Raw genomic sequence first — 25,104 nt, 5'->3', positions numbered from 1 at the left:
CAGAGCATCTGCATCGCGAGACTGAGAGATGAGCCTTCTCATTATCTACTTTTACTTTCGATCTCGTGGAAAGGGAAATCTTGTACGAACAGACATCAATTAGCCTATAAATAATTAATTTATTTTGTTAAGCGCAACTATTTGTATCACAACTATTTTTATATTCAGTTTTAATTTCCAGCAAATGAAAAATAATAGTGAAGTGTGTTCAAAAAATATATATCCAAATACACATGCTGTGCCCCATATGATCTAAAACCTGACAGGTGAGCAAATCCAAGCTTGTTTTTAATAAAACAAATATAAATATGGATATAATAAATAATACTGCTCATAATAACATTATACAAAAGCAAATTGTCATGAATAAACTGAAAATCCCTAGGCGATCTCAATCCGGCATTTCTATGATTCTGTCAATCAAATTTTCAAGTTCAGGGGAGAAGCAAAGGCAGTCACACAAGTCTTTACATTGTTTTATGTACGTTGTTCAGCCACGTGGACATCTCCAAATGATGTTGAAAGAATCACATGCTGTATTTATAAGATAAAATTCACCCAAAAATGTCATTTCTGTCTTCATGTAATTTCTGTATTCGCGACTGCAAAATCACACTTGACGTGCAGCTGACCGTCAGCTGTCACCAAAGAGAGAGCAGCATGCGCCTGTGAATGAAGTCTTAATTTAATGGACAGAACCTCCATAGGCTGTAAGTAACAGGTAATAAAGTTGTAAATAACATTCAGTTTGTGGCGCAGAGTGATCGTTTGGGAGCCGTGCGGGAAGAATGAACTGCAATTAACAGTAAAAATGAAACCGAAAGCGTGCACATCATTTAAATAATCATATCGCATTATAGAGTAATGATTGCGACAAGCATTTGATGTTTTTTTTTTCATTCATAGCGAACACAAAGTGTAGTGTATGAAAATAAATGTTTAACATTGTTAGTATAACTACTCTAGCCTATAATGTTGATTATAATGCATGAGGGAATCTGATAATGACAGATGTCTGATTTTACCTGTAGAAAAAAAAGGTCTAATAATGTTGTCAATGACAGATTGTAAGCACATGTCTCAAACACAGTAATTCAACATCAGAATTATAAATTGTTGTATTCTGATGCAATCGCTTTACTGTACATTAATGACCATGACATATTTAAAGTCTGTTCAAGCCCACCGTTACAAGTCTATACAAAATTTAGCATTTTAACCAACAGTAGACCTACACAAAGCCTATTGCTGTTTTACCATATCATTGAGAAAAAAACAATAATAATAGCCTACTCATATTAACATTTATTTTACATCTACTGTATAGGTTTTGAGAAATTCCTGATCTTTATTTTAGACAAAAAAATCGGGCTCTATTTTGACGGTCCATGCGCAGAGCGCAAATGCTTTCAGGGCGCAAACGCTTTCAGGGCGTTTCAGGACGCGTTTTTGCTAATTTACGGACCGGCAATCTGCCTTGCGCCACGGCGCATGTTCTAAAAGGGTTGAGTTTATTTTCTTAATGAGTTATAGGTGTGTTTTGAGAATAAACCAATTAGAATCTCATCTCCCATTCCCTTTAAGAGTCAGCTGCGTCGCGCCAATAGCTCATTCGCTATTTACAGGTAGCAAAGTAAGTCTAAGTGGAAAAAATTAGCATTTCACAAGCAAACAGTTAACAGTTAACAGTTTTTTAACAGAAAACTGTTAAACAGAGCATCTACTGCCTGAGAATGAGAGATAATGGATCACTTCCACTTTCGCCCTTTACGCACAGACATCAATTAGTCTATAAATAAATACTTTTGTTTGTTAGGCGCAAATTTTCGTTTCAAAACTATTTCTAAATTCAGTTCTAATTTCCAGCAAACAAATAAATGAATAATAATAGCAAAATGAGTTATATCCTAAAACACATGCTGTGCCCCATATGGTCTAAAACCTGCAGGTGGGCAAATCTAAGCTTGTTTTTAATAAAACAAATATAAATATGGATATACTAAATAATACTGCTAATAATAATAACATTATACAAAAGCAAATTGTTATGAATGAACTGAAAAAGCCTCCCGAGATGAAGAAGACATAAAAGCAGTGGTTTTTCATATTTATGTAGGCTAGAAAATAATATGTTTTGTAATATTTTAATCCTTTATATTTATATTTATTTATACTTATTATATCCTATATATGTCCTTAATATTTACATTTTTTCATATGTAAAGATATTTGCCTATTGCTCTCTTGTGCGTATTAAGCAGTGCGTAAGCGAGGGGTTAGTTTTGGTCTAATAAAAAAATCTATTATAGATTCTCAAAATAGTGACGCGCCAGCGGTCCGCCTCAGAACGCCTTCCTTTTTAGACCAGAACGCCTATGGGCACAAACATGAGCGCTATTGCATTTGCTATTTAAACAGCGTAGCGCAACGCCTCAAAACGACTCTTGCGCCAAGCTGAAACTACCAAAAGACTACTGCGCCACGCCTTGCACCACACTGCGCCGGGTGTATGATAGGGCCCTTAGAGTTTGTACACTGTAAAACCCAACTGTCAACTTTATCAAAGGAAATGAGTGTAGTCAACTCAAAATTTACTGAAAGTTAATTCTACTCTTTTGAAAAGAGTTTTGAACTTCCTGTTAAAGGTAATGAGTTAATTCTCTTCCTTCTCTTCATTTATCGAGTTTTACTGTGATCAGATTTCTTTGTTTACTCAAATGGATTAAGTTTACAGTACTCATTAGGGTTAGGTTTTAAACTTAAATGGTTTGTTGCAATCGGTTTTCACAAATGGTTTGAGTTTCCTGAACTTTTTGGGTTTTAAAGTGTAGTATCTTGAAAAATATCTAGTAAAATAGTGTGTTCTGTCATTATGGCAAAGGTCAAAGAAGTGAGTTGTTAGACATTATTTATTAAAACTATTGTGTTTAGAAATGTTGAAAAAATCGGCTAGGAAGGCTAGTAATTCTGACTTCAATGATATATACTAAACTGAAAACAATCATAACCACCAAAAAAATATGATTGTCAGATCAAGAATCATGACACTCTTAAAATGTGTAGTTTTCACTGTAATTCTGATTTAAAAAGCAGCATTGGTGACTTGTGCACTACATATGAAAAATACAAAATTTATGCCAGCAAAAGAGAGAACTAAGAATAGCAGAAGTATTCATCATCACCTTAAAATCTTTTTCTTTTTTTGTTATTATTGCTCACAAGCATCCACGTCCTGCTCGATTAAGGATTCCTTTTGATTTGTGCGTTCCAGCGGCAGCAGCAGCAGTCATAGAGGGGCTCCCCTTAGGCCAGCCCAGCAGTCTCCCCTCCCGCCTGCCCACCCAGAGCTCCCCCCGGAGATGATGATGGAAACGGAGGATGCGCTGGAGCTCCAGCTGCAGCAGTGGAGCCTGGCTAGATTCGCCGTAGCAGCCGTAGAGCACGCTCTGCCTCTCATCAGGACAGGTGAGGGTCCTCTTAAACCCTCTTTTCCCATTTCAAACGCACCCACAGCTGCTGCCGTTCCCCCTCACACGTGTGCTTCCATCGCTCAACATACTCCCTTTTTTTTTTTGATTTTCAGAAAGCCTGAAGGTTTTCCAGCGGGTGCTAGAGCTGCTGGCGGAGGCGCAGGGGCTGCTGGGAGACAGCGTAGCCCCTGAGGTGTGGGACGAGCACAGCCTGACTGCGACAGAGCTGGCAAGTGTCTTCTACAACACTCCTCCACGGTGCAGATCTACTGATGTCTGCATTAGTGCATACAAACACACACCTGTCGCCGCTCCGTTTCACCCACTCCACTTACTCTGAGGGACAGACGGTCATTGTGGAATGTTAAGCTATCAGCGCAAATCAGTCATGGCACGAGTGTTGTTTTTCAGGCCAGGTTCACTATTTAGAATTCCCTCCGTTCGCTCCTTATTGCATCTGTTGTGCCCATTCATATCATTTGTATTGGTTCGAAAATGCAACAAGGATCTCTTCTATAGCAATGGCTGACATGAAATAACAATGAACGTTGTATAATTTAGTTGCGTTAATGTATTTTTTAGAATTTGAAGTACAGTTGTGTACATTTAACGGTGATGTATTGTAATATTTACTGTATTTATAAGTGAAGCTAAATTTATATTAAAAAAAAATGGTAGATTCCTGTTAGGTCAGGATACTGTAGCTAGTACATACATTAAGCAGTGCTAAAGTGTTAACTCTAACATAATAAACATTTATAATTTAACATTTTTATATAATGTATCTAAAATATCAATCAGTAATTATATTATATTACATTATATTATATTATATTATATTATATTATATTATATTATATTATATTATATTATATTATATTATATTATATTATATTATATTATGTGTTCTATGCTATATTTAAACATTTAGATATAAGTAACTAGTCAGCTTTGTCTATAAATCTTATAATTCTAATATAATACATTATGTACATATTGTATTGTCTTACATTGTATATAATGTAATGTATAACATTATAATATACAGTTGAAGTCAGGATTAATAACCCCCTGAATTATTAGCCCCCCTGTTAGTTTTTCCCCAATATCTGTTTAACAGAGAGAAGATTTTTTTAACACATTTCTAAACAAAATAGTTTTAATAACTCATTTCTAATAACTGATTTATTTTATCTTTGCCATTATGACAGTACATAATACATTACTAGATATTTTTCAAGACATTTCTATGCAACTTAAAGTGACATTTAAAGGCTTATCTTGGGTAATTAGGCAAAAAAATAAATAAATAAATAAAAAACTAATATAGCTTAAAGGGTCTAATAATTTTGACCTTAAAATGGATTTAAAAAAACTAAAATCTGCTTTTATTCTAGCCAAAATAAACCAAATTCAACAAAGAGTTCATGATAATTTCAGTGGTTGTCTATGCATTATTAATAGTTGTAAGTTGTAAGTATTTTTTATATGTAAATGTAAATGAGCAATTGTTATCAATAGTTTTAGCTTTATGTGAAGCATATTTATGCCACCATATTATAAAGTGTTAACAATTACAGGGCTCAGCATAATTGAGTACGCCCTATTTCGAAAATGAATGTATTTATCTATTTCTCAGTAAATGTTATTAAACAGATATATTTATTAAAATAATATTTTAGTCACCAAACATATTTAGAAATTGAAAGATAATATAACTAAATTCAAGCAAACAAATTTACAAACTACAACATTTCAATAAAAATGTTAATGTTTTTTGGTTCTTTTGATTTTTCCTTCTAAACTTGTATTTAATATTTTTCTATGACATGCATTTGGGTGTACTAGTTTTTGATCCGTTATCGTATGTTATTCTGTTAGATAAGCTCCAGATTTAGCTTCAATACTGACTAATCTAATGTATATGCACCAATATAATATTGACTAGCTTCTTATTAAAAATGTGAATTTAAAAGATAGATTTGTGAAGGGTGTATCTTTGTATGCTGAGCACTGTATGTGCTATTATAATTTACATACAATGAACACCGCCCAAGATTGTGTTAATTCAGGATGCATAAACTAATGTGAACACATGCCAGTAGCTACAATAAGTGCAGATATTTAGCCACGTTTCAGAAATGTTAACCATCTTAACCTAGAGTTTAATCGTGGTCATTATGCAAAGTTTGCTTTGTTTCATTCAGCTTATGAGTGTTTTACATAAAATGACATCAACGTATGATTGTATACCATGGATTATGTAGGTCGCACGGCACCAAATAGGCCTCGTCCAATGATGTTCATTGCCTCTAGAAATCTTTTTCAACGAACTCATTGTGTGTGCACCTATGAGAACATTCCCCAGCGCATATGATTATGTATATTTCACGGCGTGCCTCTCTCCCTCATTGATCTTTAATGCACGCTCATGGCGTTTTTATCTTGAAAAACTGCTGTCATCTGAAAACTTTCTTTGAAATGCACAGGACTCTTGCTGCCCCCTGCTGGCGGTAACATGACATGCTCTTACTAACATCAGTCTTTTTGTACATGTGTTTTTTTTAAGAGAGAGAAATTACAGGCATGTATAGAGATTTTGGGAGATGTTATTTGCTACCACCATGGCATGACTTCCTCAGAACATCCAGAATCGTCTCTGATCCACCACAGAATGGTCTTCACAGGCACTGCCATTTTCACAATACGTCTCCTGCAAACCTTGTTACCTGTGGAGAAGGTGAGTGAGCATATGGCCGTGCCATTCTTAGACATTAATAAGCCGTGCCACCACTGTCGCTGAATGGACATATGGCTGTGTCCTTCATGGTCATTATTAAAACAAATGAGAGTGCGAAACACACCAGAAGTTCACAGTGAAAGGGTCAATTGTTCAGTTAAGCTCCAGACCTAAGGACAACACTATAATTGCAGACAAATCTATTAGCGTTTCATTTTTTGTGTGTGTTTTATTACCTTGTGTGTGTTGTCTTTACAAACAGGCTGCGGATAATCTTCCGGAAAGTACCGTGGCTGCCATTTTCCTGTTGTGTCTTGATATATCCTTCAGCGTGGCGTTCCCCGTCATCCATGAGTCAGCCGTGGCGTATCTAGAGCAGGCTTGCTTTGAAAGATACAGCCTGTATCGTAGAGTGTCCCGTATTTCTCATTGCATGGAGGCGACATGCACCTTTTTAAAGGATGCACAGGCTGAGGTAAAGATTAGAAACATTGCCCAACATATTAGCCTTCCAGTGGATACATTCAGTCAAGACATGCTCAAATATTCAAATTGTGGGTAACACTTAAGTTTGGGTAACAGTTCATGCTATTAACTACTAGCTTATTACCTGCCCATTATTAAGACATTAATTGTTCATTAGTTGTTATAAAGTATGATCTTATTCTACATCCCTAATCCTACCCAAAACCTAAACCCAACTTCAACCTTACTAATTATTAATAAGCAGCTAATTAGAAGTTTATTAAGCTAGTAGTATTACTTAGTGGTTTGTTAATGTTGTGAGTTGTTACCTAAACTGTTACCAACTTTTGTTTTAACAAATGTCACATAATTTACTACTGACTTTTTACCTGCTTATTATTAAAGTGTTAACTGTTTATTGGCACTTCTAAAGTGTGAACCTGTTTCACATCCTTAATCGTACACAATATCTTAATTCAACTACTACCTTACAAACTATTAATAAGCAGGGTAACACTTTAGTTTAGGTCACAATTCATGCACTTAACTACTAGCCTAATACCTGCCTAATATTAATGTATTAACAATTAACAGTTCATTAGTAGTTATAAAGTATGATCTTATTCATCCCTAATCCGTCCCAAAACCTAGGGTTGTGCAATTAATTGAAAATCCGATTCTAACGATTATGAAAAAAACTTTAATCGAGATAAGCAATTATTCCATCATATACTGCCCCCTTTCCAGTTGTACACATTTTTTGCTCTGCAAAGCTCAGTTTCACGTGAAAATGACTAAAAGCATGTACTGTAATGTAATATTTGCAGCAGGGAATGTGCATCATTCATTGATGTAGGCCCTACATTTAGAGTCATTCATATTTTTAAAAGCTCGGAAGAGCACATGCGTGTGTGTGTGCGCAAGCCGCGATTAGCCTAGGACAGGCTTGGAGATGAGCAGAGCACATCTAATGCCGTCTTAATGTGAGTGCTTTAATGGTCAAATACATGCACACTTGTGTCAGAGCGCGATGTTTAATGATTATTCATATTAACTCTCTTTTGTGTAATAAACAAACAAGTTGAAAATCAAAAGACATGTGAAAGAGAAACCATATCAGAGCCGCACTGCTCTTAAAGTGACAGTGCGTAATATTCCTGCTGCCGCCTGTTTTTATAAATAATCAAACAACAAAAGGAGAAAATCCCTCACTGGTCTTGACTGAAGGACTTTTGTAGCTAAAGTTTTTTCTTACAGGGTCAGATGCTTAAAGCACGGTTTAAACATGACAGTTTTAATAACTCATTTTTAATATGATCACGGTACATTTTATTTTACTATATACTTTTCAAGATATTCAGCTTAAAGCGACATTCAAAGGCTTAATTAGTGTAATTAGGCAAGTCATTGTATAACAGTAGTTTCTGCAGACAATCAAAATATATATTGCCTAAAGGGGCTAATAATATTCAGCTATCAAAATAATAGGTTTCAAAATATTTAAATCTGCTTTAATTCTAGCCGAAATAAAACAAATGAGCCTTTCTCCTGAAGAAAAAATATTATAGGAAATACTCTGAAACATTCCTCTGTTAAACATCATTCGGGAAATATTTATATATAAAAAAATCACAGAAGGGCAAATAATTCTGACTTCTACTGATAATTATTTTGAATAATCGTGATTACAATTATGACCAAAATAATCGTGATTATGATTTTTTCCATAATCGAGAAGCCCTACCAAAACCCAAACTCAACTATTAATCAGCAGCTAATTAGTCATTTATTAAGCTTGTATTGTTAGTCAATGACAGCAACCATGAGCAGCTAATTAGTCGTTTACTGAACTGAAGGTCTTGCTAATAGTTTGAATTGTACCTTAAAATAAAGTGTGACCAAATTTTCATGTGATTAATAGAGGATTGGTTTTGGTGGAGTCAGTTCTACATTTTATTTGAATTAAGAACAAAACAACAAAAACTACTATAAATGTTTTAAAGATAAAGATTTCCAGTCATTTTTCTGAAGGCTGAGGTAGTGATTGAAGAACTGGTTTATAAGAAATGAATTAGAAGAAAATATTTTCCCAGTGGATTCTTGAAGGCATGCTCTGAAATTAAAATGATGGTCCATATGTTTAGTTATTTTCTCATGTTGTATGTGATTAAAAATTAAACACTTTTGTTTATAATACACGAAAATTTTGACAGAGTCAGGTGTTTCTGGTTATGATTTGAAAACTTTCAGGAGCAACTCTTTTGTAGGATTTAAAATAAATTAAAATGAATCAAATTGTTTTTTCATTCATTTATTCATTCATTAATTTATTTTCTTCATTCATTGTTGGCTTAGTCCCTTTATTTATCCAGGGTTGCCACAGCGGCACGTATCCAACTTATCCGGCAACTTAAGCCTAAATTATACTTTTGCCTGGCACCGCGTCACTGACCTGACTGCATGTGCACCTCACGAAACGAACAAGACTTTTATACTTGACGCGTTCACGTTGTGATATTATTGAAAAAATGAGAGGGGGCGGTCAAGAGAAACCCACCGTAAAGTCAGACGGATAACAGAGAAGTAGGAAGTTTCCAGAACTACTTCATATCAATAATATCATTCAAGATTTTTAAACTGATTATTTTTACATATTATTTTAATGATTATAAAGATTAAATATTTAAATTCAAACTTTAATGCTTCATTTGCTTTTGTTCATATCTCAGATAGTTTTACCTTTTAAGCTTATTAAAATATTAATAACAACAGAACAGGGGTTGCTCTACAAATGTATATTTTTTAATTATGGCAAGAATAAAAGCAAAAAAAGTTGCTTACACAAAATCTAAAAACTAAAGACTGTTTATTTTTATTATTTACCCATTCAACAATTCACACATTACTGTCTGCCTAGTTTTTCCTCCACTGATATGCTAAAAAGGCAATAATGGTCCATCATTCTTGACCATTATCACCAATAAAGCCTCAAAACAGGACATCAGTATTCTTTTCCAGTGATCAAAGAAATCATTTGTGACTTCATTTTAGTTTTGTAAATATTAAATTGTTTAAAATTATTATTTTTATATTATATATACATCAGTGTAAAACCTATGACTGGTGGAAAACATTATTTAATTGCGTATTAAAAGCACCCGAGTCTTCACTTTTGCCATGGCCTCTCTCTTTTTTTTTTTTTTTTTAACAAACTTATCCTTCAAGTTTATCTATACCATTCAACAAAAAGTTTCTTCCTTTCCCACTTCAGTTGCAATTTCTAGCCAAGAATTATTGGTCACCTGATTATTCCTATGATCACGCATGGATGGATCATAAAGATGTCTGTACAGGCGTACCTGTTTCATAAAAAATCAGTCACACTTTATTTTGTTGGTCATTTTGTTGAATTTAAGTTGCATTGCATCTACATTTCAGCTAATTCTCATTAGATTATAAGTAGACTGTTAGGTTGGGGTTAGGGTTAGTGTAAATTGACATGCACAAGTTTCTTCTAGTCAGTCAAATGTCTGTTGAAGGAGCAGAATTAACAGATATTAAGCAGACATTCAGATATTCAACTCAAATCAAACATGGCGCCGCACATACTTTTCACTCGAGTTGAAAAAAAAAAGGGTGAAAAGCTGAAAATGAAATCTTGTTGCACGCACTCAAAGCAAACCACCGGAAACACAGCGATGACGTCACATTTGCTATACGTACTTAAGCGAATTAGCGGACGTGTCGAATATAAACCAGGGCTGCATCCGAAACCGCATACTACTCAGTAGGTACTGCATTTGAATTTAAACGTACTACTCGGCTGTTAGCAAAGTATGTTTTATATAGTATGAATGTGAAGAGTATGAATGGAATTTGTACGTACTACATCTGGCATTTTGTCATGGTCATCTGACCTACCTGTGTCAGTTGCGTCGATTCACTTCTATTCATGAATTTTCTCTAGGGGCATCATGGGAAGTCATGGGTTGCGCACTTCAGAATCTCGCCGTAAGCATTAAGTCATTCGGTTACTTTTCGCATACTGATTTTCGACTTCTATGAATTCGGCATACTACTCTGCTCACATACTTATTTTAGCATACTATATAGTTCAGAAGTTTGTGGTTTCCGATGCAGCCCAGGCTATAGGGGCTGATCACACCGAATGTGCCTTTATGTTCTAAAAATGTGAGGTGCACCACAATGCCTTTTTTGTTGACAAAAAAAAAAGAAGTGCGATTCACTTTATGTCGCTAGGCAATGACTGAATCAGCTGTGTATTGAGTGAGAGTGTTGATATTATATTAATACATATTTAAAAGTATTGTGAAATTAAATTTTATTTGTGAAGTCAAACAGCTCTGAATAACTCAAAACAGCAACCTCAAGTCTCTCCTCCATCTTCAAAAGTCTTCGTAGTTGTCTTGACAACTCAAACACTGCAGGCACCTTAACAGAAACCCCGCCTCGGTTTTCACTTGATTGGAGTATGAAAAAGAAGCGACTGGCTAAACACACTTTTTCCGCTTAGAGTTGACTTTCAACTGTCGCGCACGGCGTGCAAGGGCAAAAATTTGTGGCGCAACAGGTGGTTAAAACGTGAGGCACACGGGGTGCTTAAGCAACACGTCAAGTGCTCGTTAGTAAATTCTTCAAAAAACACATTAATGTGAAAAAACATTAATGTTTTTGAAGCTAATTAATTAAACAAAAAAATAACTCCCATTAAATTTTCAAAAAAAAAACTTGAATATTATTGTTATATCAATATTATTAAATGCAATGCGTTACTTTACTCATTACTTAGAAAAGTAATATTATGTAACTCGCGTTACTTGTAAATCATTACCCCAACACAGAATTTTACCATATCAGTGTGTACACATTCTAACAATGCAAATAACTGTAATCAAGTCAGATTTGAGCAAAATGTTTCACAGTGTTAAGTTATTAACTCTCTCTACCCACAGCGTTTCCACAACATAGTATAAACTACAAATACTGTTACCAAAGTTTGCATTCATGTATTTTAAGTAATATGAGTTTAACTGATTTGTTACTTTCTAGGGCGATAAGAACTGGCATGAGCTTTTGGAGCTTGCTGACCAAGGAGTAGATGCTTTTCCATATCATCAGCACCTACCGGTGGTGAAGGAATGTGTCCAGATTTGCTCCTACCTGTAAGTTGTTCACAATTATGGAAACTGTAAAACCGGCATTGACATCTGCTGTTTTGTCTGGCACTGCGGAAAAGGTGTCATCCTATGAAAATCTGTAAAAAAAAAAAAATGTGTCTTTTCGTAGGTGGAAATTTGCACAAGCAAGCCCGCTTCTGCAGTCGGAGAGTCAGAAGATATTTCTGAAGCTTTTGTCTCATCCTCTGTCCCCAGTGAAGGCAGAAACCTACTCCTGCACTCTGAGCATTTTGAAGGTACAAGATGTGCAGTGGAAATTGGGAGCAAGAGCTTATTTTGAGCCATTTCCGCTAGATAAGTGACAGAAAAGACAGGGGGAAAAGTTCGGCTAACTTTGGAACTGAACATTCCAACTAAATCAGGTTCTGATTTTAGCTTATTGCACATGGTGTTCAAAGCTGTTTGATTTACTGGAAGTTGACCCTTCATGACTTGTTTCTGCTGAGCGGCAAGGCTTGGTACAGTACAGTATGGTTCAGATCACCGTTTCTGCTGCTAACAGTAGGGCTGTCTAATCATGGGAAAAATTAAAATCACCATTATTTTTCTTTTCATTTATTCATTGATTGCCTAGTTTTGTTTTCAAATATTTGTAAAACAAATCATATTTGATTGGCTTGCTATCTCCAGGTTGGAGGAAGGTTCTTAGCCCAGGTGGAGGATTTCAAGTATCTTGGGGTTTTGTTCATGACTGAGGGAAGGATAGAATGTGAGGTTGACTGGTAGATTGGTGCAGCGGCAGCAGTAATGCATTGATGTACCGGTCCATTGTGGTGAAGAATAAGCTGAGCCGAAAGGCAAAGCTCTCGATTTACTGGTCAATCTACGTTCTTACTCTAACCTATGGTCATGAGCTTTAGGTCATGACTGAAAGGACAAGATCTCGGATACAAGCGGCCGAAATTAGTTACCCTCGCAGGGTGGCAGGGTGCACTCTTATTGATAGGGTGAGGAGCTCTGTCACCCTGGAGGAGCTCGGAGTAGAGCCGCTGCTCCTCCACATCAAGAGAAGTCAGCTGAGGTAGCTCGGGCATCTGTTTCGCATGCCTCTTGGATGCCTACCTCGGGAGGTGTTCCAGGCATTTCTCACTGGGAGGAGGCCTCGGGGACGATCCAGGACACACTGGAGGGACTATGTCTCTCGGCTGGCCTGGGAATGCCTCGGGATCCCCCCGGAGGAGCTGGAGGAAGTGTCTGGGAAGAGGGAGATCTGGAGTTCTCTCCTAAGACTGCTGCCCCCACGACCCGGCCCTGGAAAAGTAGTAGGGAATAAATGAATGAGTGAATGAATGAAAAAATCATATTGTACAAACAATAACTGACATTTTTTTTACTTAACCAAAAGCAAAGATCAAAAGCTCAATATCAGAGAGATAAAAAAGTATAATAATTAAAAACAAAAAAAAAAAACAAACTTAAAGCCTGCAATTAAGAAATAGAAGGTCAATGCATCAGAAAAGGTCCCCAATTTTTTTAAAAGTCACTGAACAGTATTTTCTCAGGGGTGCAGTAGGAAATAAGTCCGTAGATGCAATGTTTCGTAGATGGAGTGTGAGATGATTTTTAATTAACTAAAATGCATTTTCTCCCAGCCGTTCCAGCCAGAAGTGTAAAGTATTTTTATGATGAGATGTGTTTAGTACTACAGTGTCCCTTAATTTTCAGATTCTGGGATCATAATAGGGCTGCACGATGTTGGAAAATTTTGACATGGCAATATTTTTTTCTATGCAATGTATTGCGATATAAATACAATTTCACCAGATGACTTGAACCCAATCCTAGTTCTACCCCTAAGTTCTTTCCCCTATCCCTCATTTTGCACGTTCACGTGAAGGCGTAGGGGTGTCCCAACTCTCTTTAACTTGAAGGCGTAGGTCTAAGAGGAAGGGATAGATACTTTTTCAAACTAAGATTTTTCAAGACCACACACGAAACCAAGGGGTAAGAAAATTTCACAAAATACACCAGCCACAACGGCAGCATAGATGCACTCGGAGATCCACAAATTAGTATTTTTTGTCTTTATCATGAATTTTTACAACAAACAAGCATATGTTTTCATACATTCAAGACCGTGTTGGTGTTATTGTCACACCTTAAAAAAAAAAAAGATAAAAAAAATATTAAAATAATAACTGCTAAATTTTGCTATTCTTAATCCATAATAATAACTCCCGTGTAGCAGTCCCACAACATTCTCTCACTCGATGACACTGGAATACCTTGGCAGAAAAGTCTAATGGCTGTAAATAAGCTTTTTACAGTGTCTGCTATGTTAAAGTTGTGTTTGTTTGTTTACATAGATGAATATGGCCCTGGTGTAAATGCACAGTACTATTACCATCTTATTGCCACATTAGATTGTTATGATAATAAGGCAAAATACATGCCTTTAGTGAGTTCCTGAAGATAAATACCAAAAAATAACACAACTTTAATAACTACAGCAGTCAAAATCGTCTGATCTCATATGAAGCATGAGAGCGCGATGACATAAGATGATGTGTGCAGGTGCTGTAGTGCTGTCCCATTTTTTAGGGGTAAATTTTGAAGCTATTCCACTTAACACTCTGTTTCAAGGGCTAAGGGGAAGAGGTAGGGTACAAAAATAGAATAAGGATTGGGCCTTAAATAGCTCTATTTGGAAAGACATTAATTTAATTGATTGGGATGAGTTTGTAGGGGAAAAATACATATATTTTATGTAATTTATTATACGAATAATAAACAAACCCACAGTCTGAAACAAACACAATGGAGCAAATATGGAAGTGAAACAAACAGTGCTTTTTGGCCTTCTGGGGAGAGTCTAAAAGTAATCAGCTACAAAAATTGACCAATCAAATATAAAATAACATTGCATATTCTTCGTCAACTAAATTATTCATTAAAATGAATCTTTATTCATCTTCTTTGTGCACTATTAAAATGCTTTAAACTCTCCTAACATGCTCACAGTCACAGGCATTAAAAACACATGCAGATGATAAACTTTTCATTCATTCTTTCATTCATTGTCTTTTTTGGCTTAATCCCTTCATTAATCTGGGGTCGCCACAGAGGAATGAACTGCTAATTTATCCAGCATATGTTTTTACGCAGCGGATGCCCTTTCAGCTGCAACCTATCACAGGGAACTTTTACTTCATTATGGTTAAATTCTGCAGTTACTTCACAAATCTCATGTGTTTTGATTTGTGGTTCCTGGTCATCTACTATCCCAACTCAACATTGCAAATCTTTCGATGTGACTATTGCAAATGCACACATTGCGATATCGATGCTCAAATGAAATATTTTGCAGCCCTAATCATAAGTGAGTTGGATATCAGTAATTTTTGATGACATTTCAACCATATATTCCCAAAAATCAGACAAAACAAAAAGCAAAGCTTAGGCAAGGCAAGATTATTTACAGTTAAAAATTATTACCCACCTTTATATATATATATATATATATATATATATATATATATATATATATATATATATATATATATATATATATATATATATATATATATTTTTTTTTTTTATATTTTCCAAATGATGTTTAACAGAGCAAGGAAATTTTCACAATATGCCTGATAATATTTTTTTTCTACTGAAGAAAGTCTTATTTGTTTTATTTTGGATAGAATAAAAGCTGTTTTTTATAAAAACAAAAAAACTAAAAAATCATTTTAAGGTCAAAATTATTAACCCTTTAAGCTATATATATATTTTTTTTCGATAGTCTACAGAACAAACCATCATTATACAATAACTTGCTTAATTACCCTAACCGTTCTAGTTACCCTAATTAACCTAGTTAAACCTTTATTGTCACTTTAAGTTGTATAGAAGTGTCTTGAAAAATATGTATTAAAATATAATTTACTGTCATCATAGCAAAGCTAAAATAAATCAGTTATTAGAAATGAGTTATTAAAACTATTATGTTTAGAAATGTGTTAAAAAATTCTTCTTTACGTTAAACAGGAATTCGGAAAAAAAATAAACAGAGGGGCTAATAATTCTGACTTCAACTGTCTATAGCACATTTTTTACACAATGGCAATTCAAAGTACTTTACATAAACGGGAACAAAAGAAACAAGTGTAAAAAAATAAAAATGACAAAGAATAAAATGATTAAATACAGAACAAAATGTGTTAAATGTATTCTGCAGATCTTCATCTGCATTGCACCTTTGACATTTTGAAGATATGTTATAATCACCGATATTTAGATAAAAATTGTAGTCACGATTATTTCAAGTCAAGTTAATCTTTATTGTCATTCTGTGACGTGTCCATGGGAATAATAAGTAGTACAATTGATTTATGACATTGAAAATATTAATAATACCAAAAATAGTACCAAATGAACTCATTTATATAATCATATGACAATGAAGACTAAAGTACAAACCTGGTTTGCTTTGCCAAGATAAATTAAAAAAAAAAAAAAATTATTTTTAGAAGTTATTTACAATGTTCACGATAAATTTTTCATAATACCACTGTTTTGCTGAATTTATGATCAAATAAAGGTACAGTTAAAGTCAGAAATATTAGCCCCCCTTTGATTATTATAATTTTTTTTTCATATTTCCAAAATGATGTTTAACAGAGCAAGGACATTTTTACAGTATGTCTGATAATGTTTTTTGTCTTCTGGAGAAAGTCTTATTTGTTTTATTTCGGCTAGAATTAAAAAAAATAATAATAAGGACAAAATTATTAGCCCCTTTAAGCTAATTTTTTTCCCGATAGTCTACAGAACAAACCATCGCTATTAAATATTATACCTTATTGCCCTAACCTGCCTAGTTAACCTAATCACCCCAGTTAAGCCTTTACATGTCACTTTAAGGCTGTATAGAAGTGTCTTGTAAAATATTATATACTGTCATCATGGCAAAGATAAAATAAATCAGTTATTAGCAATGAGTTATTAAAACTATTATGATTAGAAATGTGTGGAAAAAAATCTTCTCTCTGTTAAACAGAAATTAGGGGAAAATAGTGGTGCTAATACTCTGACTTCAACTGTAATCTTTTTTGTTTTTTCATAATCTAACTCAATTCAGTTTACTGTGTTTAACCACCTTTTGGACTAGTTGGCATGCTTGACCACCCGATGACCTGCTATTACCAGCAAACAATATAGCATCTTGTTCAAGCGTTATGTCTTTTGCTGCACAAAATCCTGTTATCCTTTATAATAGCTGCATGCGCTATAAAATAAATTGCTACAACATTTCCCTGCGATTCTATTACACCCCACACAGATTGTTGGCGACCCATGAACTCCGCAGACAGTAATATCCCCAGCATAACTTCCTTCTCTCACCCCCACAGGAGTGTTTGGGAGTTCAGAACGTGGCCAAACCTGCCTCATCCATCTGCGCCGGAGTGCATTTCTTGCTTCACTCCCGTGTCCTGTATGAGATCAGTGTGTTTGGCCTTCAAGACCAAGCAACAGAGGTGAATTATTCATCTTGCTGTTTCCAGCTAGACCCCAAGTAATGCACAAAGAAGAAATATTTTGATATGGCAACACACAGCTCGCTAATAAATAATGCAAGCACGCTCCATGTTTATTGGGTTGCTGAGGTCACGCTAAACTAATGATTGACATTGTGAAATGCCCTCGGTTAATGCGACATTGTTGTTGGCATGTTTTTGGGGTGGATTTGGATGAGGTGTAGCTTGTTGTAAGTGCAGTATGATAGTGCCATCAACTAACTTTATGTGTGATCCAAAGGTGAGCGCCGCTGCCAAGGATATTCTGCTTTATCTGCTGAAGGGACGATTGATGATGACAGCTGCAAGTTGGAGGAGATTTAATGAGGCACTTTACCCGGTCATTCCTATATTACAGGTGCAAACACTCTTTCTTTTCCTCCACTTCTGCCTTCACGCACATACCACAAACGCACAGCTGCAATATAACCGTCAAACTGGGCTGAAAAAATAATTTCCAATGTAATATTAACGTGTTTGCGAGACGCCCGAGGCAGGGTGGTAATATTCACGTTACGCCGCATTCTATTTTAAACAAGGTTATTTTGTACTTTTCAACTAGCGAATCTGTGCTTCATTTTTTGAGGGTGGGGTTGGGGCGACATTGAATATTCATAAATCTTGTCAAGGCCATCGCATTTGATTCATTTTTAGCTGAAGCCTCTCGGTAATTGGTTTGTGCTGCCAATAAAGCGGTGATGGTGTGGTCTCTTGGAATTGTGTGTGTTTGTTTATTGTTTTTTCAAGCTTTATTTACGTTGAAAGTCTATTGTTTAAAGGATTGCTGCATTTATGTTTATTAGAGCTACGCAGGCACTGAAGACGCCCTGGGAAACTGTATCCTGCTGCTAAGTGAAGCATCTGCTGAGAAAGGAGATGAGATGCGTTCCCCGACTGCTAGGCTACGGGCAGCCCTCCGGCTTCTGTTCACCAAACAGCACACGTAAGTTTAATGTACATGTCCATATGGATTCTGGCTGTAATTACCAAAAGATTAAAATGCTGTATTCATTTACTCACTCATTTCATTTACATATGTTGAGCATAAAAGAAGATGGTTTGAAGAATATGAACACTGGTCTTTTCCAGCTCAAATAGTATTCTATATAGTTATCTATTATAAACTACACTCACCGGCCACTTTATTAGGTACACCTTACTAGCTCTGGGTCAGACCCCCTTTTTTTGCCTTCAAAATTGCCTCAATCCTTTGTGCCATAGATTCAATAAGGTACTAGAAATATAATATAGAATATAATATAATATAGGTCAATGCAGAGCAAAAATTAAGAGAGATGTAGTTTTTACTTCTTACCTAATACAATTTGGACAGTGTATCTTAACTGTGGTTAATGTAATGTTACAGTATGTGACATTCTTTAAAAGCTTGTTTACCGATATCTTCCTGTTCTTCAAATACCATTAGACGATTACATGTTGAGTAGTAAATATGTAATTTCCTAGTTAAAATCAAACAAAAGTTAATTTTTTTTTAACTGATTTTCTTTTTTTTTGCATTGTTCTCTGACATCCATTTGTAATATTATGAGGATTTATACATATTACACAATTTACTTTTATCTGTCCTGTTTTGACCCTCTTAATTGGATGTATGCACAGCTAGTGTTTTTTCCCATACTGATAAGCTTCCGGTGAACGCTTAATGTGAATTTGATACGGGTAATTTAAAAGCATTGTAATATAATTAAAATATAATCAGTTAAATATACTTCAGCATTCATTTAGTTGTTCAAGTATAAAACAGGATGAAAAGCCGTTTACACACACACCTGCCTGTCAGGATTATCAGGTAGAAACTCCATTTATTATACTGTTTAATATAACTTTAATATATATTAAAGTTATATTAAACTATTTAATATAACTATTATGTCATATTGTTTAATATAACTTTAATATATATTTATTTAATAAACATTAATAAATGTAAATTTTTATTAAGACATGGTACAATTTTTTTATTTATTTAATGCAGTGCTTTTTGTACATACTGAGACCCATTTTATAACGTTAAGACAGGGAAAATCTTGATTTTTTTTAAAGAAAACGCATCTTAAACGCACCGATTTTGTAATGGCATACAGTTCAGAGCGCTTGACCCAGGTTACTTCAAAATTAAAACTCCCTCCGAATACTTCTGTATGTACCCTATAGGAACACAAGTGGCATTTTTACACTCGAGGCATGACACTGTAATAAATAGTGGTTTGCAACAATAAACCATGGTTGACTCAAGCTCAAACAAAGCTTGTTATCTTCTTGGGACAAATCTGCTCTACGTGTTCCATTGTTGTTTACAGGGCTGTGAGTACAGGACCACGCACATGCCCTGTCTAAAACATGTGGAAACATTGCGTCACTTCATTTCTGTATATATATATATATATATATATATATATATATATATATATATATATATATATATATATATATATATATATATATATATATATGTGTGTGTGTGTGTGTATATATATGTTAGAGCTGTCAAAATTAACGCGTTAACGCATGCAATTAATTTGAAATAATTAACGCGTTTAAAAAAATTAACGCAATTAGCGCAGTTTTTTTTTTTTTTTCTGTTGTGGCGAGGGCAGACGCCCGCAAGTTTCCCGCTGTTTCGACGTACTTTTTGGGCCGGGCTGATCATCTGCTTATGATCTGATCGGCCCATAAAACACTCAGCAGACTGTCATGTCTTTCTGCCTCAGTGATTGACGTTGCTGTGAGCTGTCTGTCATGCTCTGAAAGTAAGATGTTTCTGTTCCGGACAGAGCCGGGTGACATAATCCGCAGCCCATTGGTTCTTTTCTTTATTGACGTTGGGCTGACCCAATCACAATCTTCCATGTTGGGCTCTGTGTAACGTAGTTGTGTATTTGTCAAAATAGCCGAGAGTCTCGCCTGTTTCTTACGCGCGGGTTCGCGGCTTTGCATCTGAACTCTGCAGCGGGGCACAGATCAATATCTAGTTACCTATCTGTCCATATACATATACTTTTTTAAACTTTTAATCTGCACCACGGCCGCGGCAACTTCCTCCTATAAATCTGTTTACTTAACCTGCAAGTCTTTATATTACAAATGATAGAGAATGTCTGCTTCTCACGCTCTATGAGGGGTGTCATTCATGTATTTTAACATGTATATATATATATCAACATATATCAACATTAACTGTGTGCGTCAGCAGGCAGTCTTTGTTATGCTCATTATTTTCTAGGCCCCCTCAAAACACACAGGCACCCACATTTCCAGTGTGGATTATAATTTTATTTTAATGATAAATAAATAAAAAAATGTAGTTTTTTAATTTGTCAACTTTCGTTATTTCCTATGTATGGCTTTTGTGCTTTTATAGAATAGGAGTTGGTAAACATATTCAAGGGCATGCACAGATTTTCAATACTTTATTAGTATTATTATTTTAATTTTCCATATCTGCAATGCCTGTATTTTGGCATTTTTTTGCAGTCCACTTAGAATCCAATGTGGAAATCAATGTTTTCTTTATTGTCATTGATTGTTTTAAAATTCAAATGGCATTAACATGCCTGTGTTTTAATTTCTGTAATAAATATGGCTGTCAAGCCAGGATCTTGATGGTTTATTGTGGGTATGTTGTTTACATGAAGAAATCTGTGTTACAAGTAAACAAAAATTCTTATAATGAATTATATCTTGAATTTAAATAGTATTTGTCTTGCGTTCACATTAATTTTACACTCGAATAGCCAAAATTACAAGTTTCAGTCTTTTAAATGCGATTAATCGTGATAATTTTTTTTTTAGAAGTGCGATTAATTAGTAATTTTTTTTTAATCGATTGACAGCACTAATATATATATATATATATATATATATATATATATATATATATATATATATATATATATATATATATATATATATATATATGTATTTTTTATTTATTTATTTTTTGATCAATTGATCTTTGATGGCTTATACACCATTCTCCTTTGAGTGACTATGATGTCGGTATCTTCATGGCATATATAATGCCTACCAAGTGGGTACTGTTGGCAGAGGAAACGCAATCCTGATCAGGGTAACCTGTATTGAAATGTACCTGTATTGAATTATGCCTTATTCATTAATGAGTTTGCTGTAAAATTAAAGTTGCCATTAAACGGTTCTCCTTCGTGATGTACTTGAATCAGGCCTGAAATCTGACAAATTAAAATAAATGTAGGGCGGTGCATGATTTCATCTTTTGGGAATTGATTGGATCTTGAAAGGCAAATCACTAATTAAACATTCAACTAATTCATCTTTTTCACCAAGCTTAAATAAAGAAGAGATTGAAAATAATGCTGGTCCAATGTAAAGCATTCACTTTCCATGAATGGAGAAGATCAGTTTTGACTTTGAACTTAACAACAACTTCTGTAAGATTGTAATACTGCTGCTCTGATTATAACTTTAAGCGTGAGGAAAATGGCAGTCCAACATCTGCTTCCACATCTGACCAGCGCAGAGGGGGCCCAAAACTCCAGACCAACCCTGGACGGCTCCACTCTATCATGTTTACCAAATCTCTACAATCTTAATAAAAGTGTGGACATCAAGTTCAGCAGTTCAGACAAGTCATATGTAAAGGTAAAACATTTCTCTCACTCAGCTGCCTTTGATAAACTGCTCTCACGTATTACCTTGAACCAATTAGTTTACGCAAATTCTGATAAACGTTCTGTTGTTTTTAAACAGGTGGAGTCGGTAAATAAGTTGTACAATATTCTCGCATCGGAAACGGTAGATCTTGTTTTACGGAAATCTGCAGCTGAACAGTTGGCTATTGTTCTGCAAGGTGAGTAATTCAGGCTTCCATTCATCAATCTCTGGATCATTGTCTTTAACTAAAATGATTAATAAACAACATGTTCATAAGTTGTAATGAAATCAAATATTTAGATAATCAACTTGTTTCATTTCAGCTAGTTTGCCACAGCAACATTGCAGTTTTTTTATATACGAAACAAAATAAAAACCAAAACTAAATAAAAAATATATATAAAAAACTAAAAATTATCATCTATAAATTACATAAATATGAAACAGAAATTATAATAAAAAAGACACAGTAGTGGACACATGTGGTGGACCAATGACAACAGACTAGGCCCATAGGTCTCAAACTGGATTCCTGGAGGGCCGCAGCTCTGCACAATTTTGCTCCAACTCTAATCAAACACAGCTGATCCAAATAATCAAGGTGTTCAAAACTACTATTCAGTAAGTGTGAGTTGAAGGTGGTTGGAGCTAAACTATGCAGAGCTGCAGCCCTCGAGGAATTAAGTTTGAGACCATTGGACTAGGCCATCTGACCCAGAAAGAAGGAGATTTGAGATGCTAATCTTTAAATGAGCTGGAAAAAAGGTGATGCATCTTTGTAATTTAATGGATTAAAGTTCAAAAACTCTAAAGGTGCTCTATGTAAGTGTTTGACTATTTTAAATCATAAAAATACCATAAAATGTTTGCAGATATTTATGAAACATTCTAAGTAAACATTCTTATTTTTCTGAAAAACAATGCTGAAGTCTGTTTTTTTTTTTTATTCAATTCATCTTGATTTGTTATTACACTTTTACAATGTAGATTGTGTCAAAGGAGCTTCACATAGAAAATTATAGTAAACTGAAACAGTGTCAGTTCAGAGTTTAAGTTAAGTTTAGTTCAGTTCAGGTCAGTGTAGTTTATTCTTCTTCTGAGAGTTCAAACACTGAAGAGCAAATCCATCGATGCGCATCTCTACAAGTCCCGAACTATGCAAGCCAGTGGTGACAGCGGCGAGGAAAAAAACTTCACAAATTGGCGAAAGTAAAGGATAAAAACCTCTAGAGAAACCAGGCTCAGTTAGGCACGACCAATGGCCAATGGCCATTTCTCCTATGGCCAAATGTCTTGTGCAGAGCTGCAGTCTAGGCGCAGGAGGCTGGAGAACGCTGGATGTCAGTGAAGACTCGGCTGTCCGTGAAGTGTCATTGGAATCAGATGCATGCTCTCTACTCCTTCATGAACACCACAGCAGCTGCTCAGGATACGGCCTGGTCTGGATTTGTGGGTCTTGGATCGCATCAGTGGCACTGCATAATCTCTGGGGGCCTTGGGATGAGTATCCCCAGGTGGAAATAGAGAATAAAGAAAATAATTATTTTGCTTTGAAATGGTGTTTCGTGTCTGTGGTCTGTAACTCCGCCCACTGCAGGTTTACCCAATTATATTTCGGCAACACAGGGTAAAGGCTGTCTCAATAAATGCCAGTGCAGACGAAATTGTGACCTCCATATGACAGTAGAAGCCTCCGAATGAGAAGCTGATTCAGAGTTTAAAAAATCCACAGGGTATTTTTTATTTATTTTGCTATTTAAATATTAAGTCGGCAGCTTGCTCTCTGCAACTTTCACATGATCGCCCACTGAAGCTAAGCCGGGCTGCGTCCGGTTAGTACCTGGATGGTAGACCAAATGGGAAAGCTAAGTTGCTGCAGGAAGTGGTGTTAGTGAGGCCAGCAGGGGCGCTTAACCTGCGGTTTAGTGGGATCTAACACCCCAGTATATTGATTAGGTCTCTACTGTTCAGTGAGCTCCGTCTTTCGGATGAGACGTTAAACTGAAGTGGTTGTTACAAATCCCAGGATGTCCTTCGAAAAAGAGTAGGTTTTTAACCCAGACATCCTTCTGTCCATCATGGCCTCCTCTCCTCCAATCAGCTGGTGTGTGGTATGCAGTTTGACACAGTATGTCATCCAGGTGGATGCTGCACACTGGTGGTGGATAAGGAGATTCCCCTCAAAAATGTGTAAAGCGCTTTGAGTGTCCAGAAAAGAGCTATATAAATGTAAGGAATTCTAATTATTATATTGCAAATGTAAACATCAGCTGAGCAGCCTACACTATAAGGTGCAATCTTCAGGCATGGTCGTGATCTGTTTGTGTCATCAATCTGGCAACCTGATAGTCATATTGTTGGAGGAGAAAAAAAAAAATATTCAGCATTTTGAATTTGGACCTCAATAGCTAGTTCAATCATACTGCACCTTTAAATAGCATAATAAGGACACTTAAAAAAACTGTTATAGCACGTAAATAGTAAATTAATGATTAAAAAAACTAAATGGTGCATTTATTCATTTAACCCACACCGTCTGTGGGGTCTTAAAGAGTCTTAAAATTATTTTTTTTTAAAACAAAATGTTGGGCCTTAAAGTCTTAATTCACTGAAATATTGTCGTGCAGGTATTAAATAATTGTAAAAAGGTCTTAATTTTCCTTTATTTATGTAAAGCTACCCAATCAATCCAACACATATCCAATCACCAACATTACATCTCAATAAAACCTCAACAAAACTATTTATAACTAATATCATAGCAGTCTGTTGTGCATACATTTAGTTTATTAAAGTTTTAAAGATTTTTTTTTTCATGTGTACAGCTAGTGTCTGCTTGATTTAACATATTATTTAAAATATATGACCAAAAAATTACTAATTAGAATTTGTTACTTGATGGGGCAAGTAATTTTTTTTTCTGCTGGGCCATTAAGAAAATTCTTAGCGTTTTGCCCTATATAAGTTTGAAATTTTGTTCTTAATGGTCTTAAAAAGTCTTAAATTTGACTTGATGAAACCTGCAGGAAACCCTGTCACCCAAATGAGCATTCTTTAGTATGGAA

The 25,104-nt window shown here is 35.1% G+C and overlaps 1 protein-coding gene across 5 annotated transcripts in view; it reads left to right on the top strand.

Moving 5' to 3' along the window:
* rttn (rotatin) overlaps positions 1 to 25,104 on the top strand; it is a 128,695-nt gene that overhangs the window by 26,840 nt on the left and 76,751 nt on the right. For 3 of the 5 annotated variants that reach the window (XR_015524853.1, XM_087309369.1, XM_087309368.1), the window contains exons 9-19: positions 3,272 to 3,465; positions 3,584 to 3,699; positions 6,040 to 6,210; positions 6,473 to 6,685; positions 11,746 to 11,858; positions 11,983 to 12,109; positions 17,222 to 17,347; positions 17,628 to 17,744; positions 18,190 to 18,329; positions 21,856 to 22,027; positions 22,136 to 22,235. Coding sequence is in view for 4 of the 5 variants with exons in the window: in XM_087309369.1 (XP_087165495.1) it covers positions 3,272 to 3,465; positions 3,584 to 3,699; positions 6,040 to 6,210; positions 6,473 to 6,685; positions 11,746 to 11,858; positions 11,983 to 12,109; positions 17,222 to 17,347; positions 17,628 to 17,744; positions 18,190 to 18,329; positions 21,856 to 22,027; positions 22,136 to 22,235 (1,589 nt within the window). In the remaining variant the exon portion in view is untranslated. The remainder of the gene's footprint in view (positions 1 to 3,271; positions 3,466 to 3,583; positions 3,700 to 6,039; positions 6,211 to 6,472; positions 6,686 to 11,745; positions 11,859 to 11,982; positions 12,110 to 17,221; positions 17,348 to 17,627; positions 17,745 to 18,189; positions 18,330 to 21,855; positions 22,028 to 22,135; positions 22,236 to 25,104) is intronic. The other 2 variants (XM_087309371.1, XM_087309370.1) reach the window with 1 other exon arrangement.

Source organism: Danio rerio, chromosome 24 (assembly GCF_052040795.2).
Source record: "Danio rerio strain M-AB ecotype USA chromosome 24, GRCz13ab, whole genome shotgun sequence".
In the NCBI taxonomy this organism is placed as follows: domain Eukaryota; kingdom Metazoa; phylum Chordata; class Actinopteri; order Cypriniformes; family Danionidae; genus Danio; species Danio rerio.
Note: the sequence above shows the minus strand (reverse complement) of the source record. Positions and strands in the feature narration are given on the sequence as shown.